This window comes from Parambassis ranga, chromosome 1, assembly GCF_900634625.1.
Source record: "Parambassis ranga chromosome 1, fParRan2.1, whole genome shotgun sequence".
NCBI lineage: Eukaryota > Metazoa > Chordata > Actinopteri > Ambassidae > Parambassis > Parambassis ranga.
This window is the reverse complement of record NC_041022.1, coordinates 5282367-5288366: the sequence shown is the minus strand read 5'-3', so window position 1 is coordinate 5288366 and position 6000 is coordinate 5282367. Positions and strand designations below refer to the sequence as shown.

Genomic DNA, 6000 nt, shown 5'->3' with positions numbered 1-6000 from the left:
TTCAAATAATGAAGTTTCTGTATGAGTTGGACAATGGTTTCTTCATTGGCTCATGTATCATCTTATTTACATTCATTTTCTTAAATGACAATGTGTTGACTTCCGTCAGCAACTATACAAAAATCATCAAGCAAAACAATCAGAATGCTTTTTTCATTTTTATTAGATTTTTCTGCTCTAATTGGAAGAAAATAAAAAGTCAGTGCTGTGGAAATTTATTCTTTTCTGAGTGTTTTAGGCAGTTATAGTGAATGTTAAAATCAATATTAAAGTTCAACCTTTTGTAAACTACTTGTAGAATTTGGCTCCTCCTCCTCTGATGAACAGAACTGATGAAGCCTTGCTTCAACTTTATGAATAAAAATGACCCGGATGACAGAATCTTCATCAGCACCCATTGAAAATGTGTTCGGATTCACTGTTACTACTCCCAGTGTACACAAACATATTCCATGTTTTAGAAACTCTTTCCAGAGTAAGTTGAGGGAAATGTAGATTTTACCATGTATTTTTTTAACCATTTAATGGAGTTTATGAACCAGCAGAGCATTGAATGAATGGATGATAAAACTCATTAATGTGCAGCGGACCACCACTAAAAACCACCCTCTAAGTATTTATTGAAATGTTTATGCACCAGTTTATAATATTTCCTTCGGGCCTTTGGATATTTTTATGCATAATCCTACAGAGGGCAGTGTTGTACTTAGGGATTACGTTCACAGATTACATTTTACTCTATTAATTGTGGTAAATATCCATTTATTATGATCATTTTCTCAAATGTATTTACATTTCACAAAGAGTACAATATTAACAGCTTACATTACAAATGGCACAGTGTTTTTTATATTAATCATTTCTCATGCACTGTCAAAGATACAGACTATATAACAATATACACGTAAAAAGATCTAACAAGAGGTGGGCCTGCACTCTCTTTTAGCCCAGCAACAGTATTTTCCTCCTTACCTCATATCTGGATTTACATGAATCCATTATGAGTGATGATATGAGTGTGTTTTCAGTCTTAAAACCCCATCCTGAAGTTCTTTTCCAGTCTGACCCCCAACATGTTGTTCAGTAACCATCATCAAACTCATTCTGTGCCTGCTGTCGGGCCAACATGGCCTGAATCAGAGCACTGGACCCTGAAGGAGCCAGGTTCTGAGGTGGAGCAGGGACCCACTGAAACCTCTCCTCTTCTTCTGCTTGCTGTCTGGCGTCCATGGCCTGCATCATAATACTTGATGCTGGTAGGTAATCTAAATCTTCCGCCTCCGCTCTGACTCTAGTCCTGATGGCACTGGATCCATATTCATCCGTGCTCCTCTCCCTGCCATCCACCCTCTGTCTGGCTGCCGTGCTGGAGGATGAGACATGTTCACCGGGCGTCTGGTACAAACCTTCACTGTGTGTCTCAGCTCTCTGACGGGCCATCATGGCCTGTATCAGGGCGCTGGAGGTGGAAATGTCAGAGGGAACAGGCACGCCCTCGATGCTGCGTCCTTCCTCCTCCTCCTCGAGCTGCTGCCGAGCGAGTAAAGCCTGCACCATGGCGTTGGAGTTGGACTGTCCGCCAGAGGGGTGGCCGTCTGAGCGTTGTTTTGTGAGCTGAAGAACAAAGGCAAGTATTGGGTGAAGCTGACAACAAATGCCTTGTGTGTGTGTGTTTTTTTAAACTAAAAAGCAGAACAAACCCCCTTTTGTTTCTTCTGTTTAGGATGTTTTTCAGGGTGAGATTTCTGAAGGTTCTGTAGTTTGTCTCGCAAGAAGTTTTTGTCTTTACCCTCCTGGTGAAAGAAAAATAAACACAGAAGCATAAAAACCAGACACAAAAACGACAAAAAACAAATGTTTCCAAACACACTCACGTTAACAATCTGTTGTCTCAGTAGGACAATCAGCTCCTTGCGACCCTGACTGACTTGCCAGAAGATGTAAATGATGACACTGAGTGGCAAAAACATGTTTTAGTACATTAGTACATAATTACACAACACAGTTGCACACGACACTAACTAATATTTGCACTTACAGGATGAAGAGAGTGAGAAGGAAGTAGAAGATTTCGCTCCTGATGACGTGCTGGTAGATCCAGACGGCCCACTCGGATCCAGGGATTTCCCTCAGACCGTCTATCCACTCTCCAACCACCTCAAAGGTGTTGTTGAGGCCCCGAAAAGGACCACACTGCTCTGAAGGAGTCAGCCTACAGAGAAGGGCGGGTCAACAAAAGTGTGTATAGAATACAGCATGCATTGTGTAGAAGGATTGTGTTGTTTTTTCTGATCCTATAGTCCTCTCACCTCCAGGCTGTGTACGCCACCATTGACAGGGCTCCCACAAAGAAAGGGAAGAAGAGGAGGAAGATGAAGATGGTTTGCATCTGAGCTGCCCTGCCTGATCGCCGCGGAGGCTGGCAGTTCTGTGTCAGGCTGACCTTTGGAGGTGCAACAACACACACATACACACACACATGAACAAACACACACACACCATTTAAGAAATTACTCTTCTAGTAACCACTACAATGCCATGTACAGTATGTTTAGTCATTTCAGATCCCTTTCTTTCTGTAATAGAAGCAGTGAATAGGACAGAATCTTCACACAGCTTTCAACAATGGATCCAGCCTGGATCAAATTACAAATCGTGCTGAAGCCATTTCATTTTTTAGGATTGATGACCTCATCTCATTCAACCAGAGGTCTGAAACCATGGCCGTCTTTTCCATAACACAAATAAAGCATGCAGTCTGCAATAAAAGGATTTGAATTAATGATTGACCTCGGTGACCAAACAAAGTAACACAAGCCTTAGTGGCACTAGCAGCAGTGGCATCGTATGTCCCTCTGGAAGTGCGTCATTTTGATTACAGTCTGTGTGGCATCTAAACCTGCACTTACCTTCTTTAAGTAAAATAGGATGAAGAATTTGAGAATCTGAATGGCAGGTAACAGAGGAGAGAAGTAGATTCCGATCCTGTGGAGAGACATGAGGATAATCTAAGGGTGGGTTTTGTGTCTTTGCAGAAAGCAAAAAATGACACCACTTCGGTCTTCAGTGACCACACACTGACATTTCAAGCATGAGCCACACCAAAAGGCATTCATAGATCCGGTCACAGCCTAACTGGATTTCTTTTATTCGATTCATTTAGATGCATTTGGTCTGACCGCACCAGAGCTCATTTGAAAGCGCACTTGTTGGGTCATCACATCACGGTTCAGATGGCAGCCTTCACCATTTGTACAAATGAAGCACATGAGAGCAATCACACCAGAGTTCATTTTAATCAAATCTAACCTGCCAAGTGGTAAATTAGAGACCAAAAGAGTGAGACATGCTCCACTGAGCCACTGTTAGAATTCAACTGCATTGTTCTTACCAGGCCAGAGTCTGTGCGTAGATGAGCTCCAGGACATTTCTGGCTACATCAAACTCCGGAACCCCGAGACCTGGCAGTAATCTGGTCCCAATTACACTGTTACACAGAAATTAATCATATCATCTAAGGTCAGCTTTCCCCATTACAGTGATTGTGAGGAATATAAACAAATTGAAACTCACTTGCTAAGAAACTCTCCAAAAAACGACCCCAACATCAGAAAAAAGAAATCGAAAATGACCAGGCGGTACAAAGACTGTCCAACCATAGACTCCCAGCACTGACAGAACATCACAGATCCATCAGTTAAATTCCATGTGTAGTGGTGACACTTATTAATGAGTTATTTTTGTCAAACATACCGAAAAATTGTCAGGCAACACATTCATCCAGTAATAACATAAAACCCCCAGAATGGACATCCTGAGTATGACATTCCTGCAAACACAGAAAGGTTCAAATATTACTGATGCTTACACTGAATTATCACCATACAGGTGGCTCTGCTGCCACCAGGCTTTATGTCTTTATGCTAGGCTAGGCTGCAGCTAGTACCATACAATATGAGAAAAAAATACATGGCCCTGCTGTCTGACCTGAGCACCAAAGCGTAGATCTGCCTGCGCTGACTGGAGTAGTGTTCAAACTTGTTGAAGAGGGAGTAAAAGAGCGGGATGACCAGGTTCACCAGAGACACCACAAAAGGAACCAGGAGGGTCTCTGCCTCCTGCAGCAGAGACCAGGAGGCAGCGTCTGTCGCCCGCTGTAAAGATAACAGGTCGAATCAAGATAGCGCTCAATGACGTGTGCAATGAATCAGACCCTCACTGCCGGTAAATGACCTGACACATAACACAGAGAGTTTATGACACACAACGATGCGGACTTTGGAGAGTAAATACTTTAACATGCCATAAAGTGTTCATCATAGTTCTCTACACATTCTTACACACAGAAAGATAGAAGATATTAGCTGTTTCCTTTTCAACATTCCATCTAATTATTCATTCTGAACTGGTGTACCTGCTGTTCATATTGGCAGAGGTAGTAGATGCTGGCTCCGCAGCCGACAGCCAAGCCGGTGGAGAGGAGCCAGGAACCCAAATAAACTCCAAAGTGCATCACTTTTTCAGAGAGCGTTAGCAGCTCCCTCTGGCCCTTCTCTGATAAAGACTCCTGGAGAAAAGACAAGAAGATAAACACTCCAATATACAAAACAATGACATGTTTTTAGGATAATAAAGCAGCTTCCACAGATTCCACCTGAGTGTAATAGCTTTGACGTTACCTTGAGTTGAACACTGAGGTTGTTTGTGCGTTGTTTTACTGCTCTCTCATTGGTCACACTAAAATCCCAACTGCACAGAAGCTGCCATGCACTGTTTGAAGCCAGATCTGCCAGTGTGTAGTTTTTCTTGAAAGAGCTCGCCATGCTGCAGTAGGACAAAGAACATTACTAGAAATACACCGAGAATAAAACATGGTGTAGAGACCATTCAGTTATGCACTGACCTGAAGATGAGTGCAATTCCACACAGCACCATATAAACTGCGATGGTGAAGAAATAGGCCAGCTGCATGTCATACTCCACCAGACCAACCAGGGTTTCATTGCTGTAGCTTCCATAGTACATGACAGTATAACTGAAATAACCCTAAAGAAACCAAAGCACATGCAAAACCACGTTAAACTGAAATGTTTGCTCTTCTTTTAGCCGTGTGTTGGCCTTCAGCATCATATCTGTTTTTAGCTGCTAAATGCTCTGTTCACATGTTGGTCACTAACTGTGTCTGACAGCTGTCTGGTGCTTTTATTGTGAAAAACTGTGGTGGCTCAAAATAAGGTTGGATGAGAGTGCAACATGAGTTCTAGACCTTAAAATCCAAAACAATGAGCTAAAAGAAGCTAAAATACAAAGGTAGGTTCCAGTACAAACATCTTGTTTAAAGGTGAAGATGCCTCCACTTACAGCCCCGGTGAGTATCTCCAGTCCTCTGAAGTTCACATTTGGAGGTACGTTTGGCGTGTGGTTGTACACGAGCAGAGGGATGGTGATGAAGCCAAAGTTGATCAGGAAGGAGAAGATGTTAAACATGAGAAGCCACTTCAGGAACACGAAGTAGGAGAGAACGCTGGAGCCGAACTTGCCGCCGATCTCCTTCATGATGCCATGCCACAGTTCCAGGGTCTGCCTGGTTGACCTCACACTGTAACCGCACCTTCGCATGGACTGGAAGAACACACGAGCACAGATGGATCAGAGAGAGGGGCAGCTTTTTGATTTATATTTAATAAAACACTCACCAGTGACACATTTTCGGAGCACCCCTCAAAAATTGTGAAGTGGTGAGGTTTCCTGGAAAACGCCTGCACTTGGTTCCTGTGTAATTTATGAGACACAATTAGTATGATAAGTCCACAGCTCCATTAGAAGACAGTGACACGGTCATGCAGCATGCAGAAAAAAACCTTGGACTTTCATTTTAAGACCTTCTAAAACCAGATCATGGTGTATTTCTGCTCACATGTAACTCTCCCACCAATATTACAACATGACTAGGCAGCTCTCTGAACGCCTCAGCCTTTACATGTTGCTTGTTTTATGATT

General features: G+C 42.8%; 1 protein-coding gene across 5 annotated transcripts in view; it reads right to left on the bottom strand.

Annotated features, from left to right (window-relative positions):
* Positions 1-745: 745 nt before the first annotated feature.
* tmc5 (transmembrane channel like 5) overlaps positions 746-6000 on the bottom strand; it is a 9829-nt gene continuing 4574 nt past the window's right edge. For all 5 annotated transcript variants that reach the window (XM_028400348.1, XM_028400343.1, XM_028400335.1 and 2 more), the window contains exons 7-21: positions 5697-5772; positions 5362-5622; positions 4904-5046; positions 4680-4824; positions 4415-4567; positions 3988-4154; positions 3754-3829; positions 3574-3671; positions 3392-3487; positions 2910-2985; positions 2310-2443; positions 2039-2212; positions 1875-1953; positions 1701-1793; positions 746-1614 (exon numbers count right to left, since the gene is read on the bottom strand). In XM_028400348.1, coding sequence (XP_028256149.1) covers positions 1081-1614; positions 1701-1793; positions 1875-1953; positions 2039-2212; positions 2310-2443; positions 2910-2985; positions 3392-3487; positions 3574-3671; positions 3754-3829; positions 3988-4154; positions 4415-4567; positions 4680-4824; positions 4904-5046; positions 5362-5622; positions 5697-5772 — 2305 coding nt within the window. In that variant the 3' untranslated portion in view covers positions 746-1080. The remainder of the gene's footprint in view (positions 1615-1700; positions 1794-1874; positions 1954-2038; positions 2213-2309; positions 2444-2909; positions 2986-3391; positions 3488-3573; positions 3672-3753; positions 3830-3987; positions 4155-4414; positions 4568-4679; positions 4825-4903; positions 5047-5361; positions 5623-5696; positions 5773-6000) is intronic.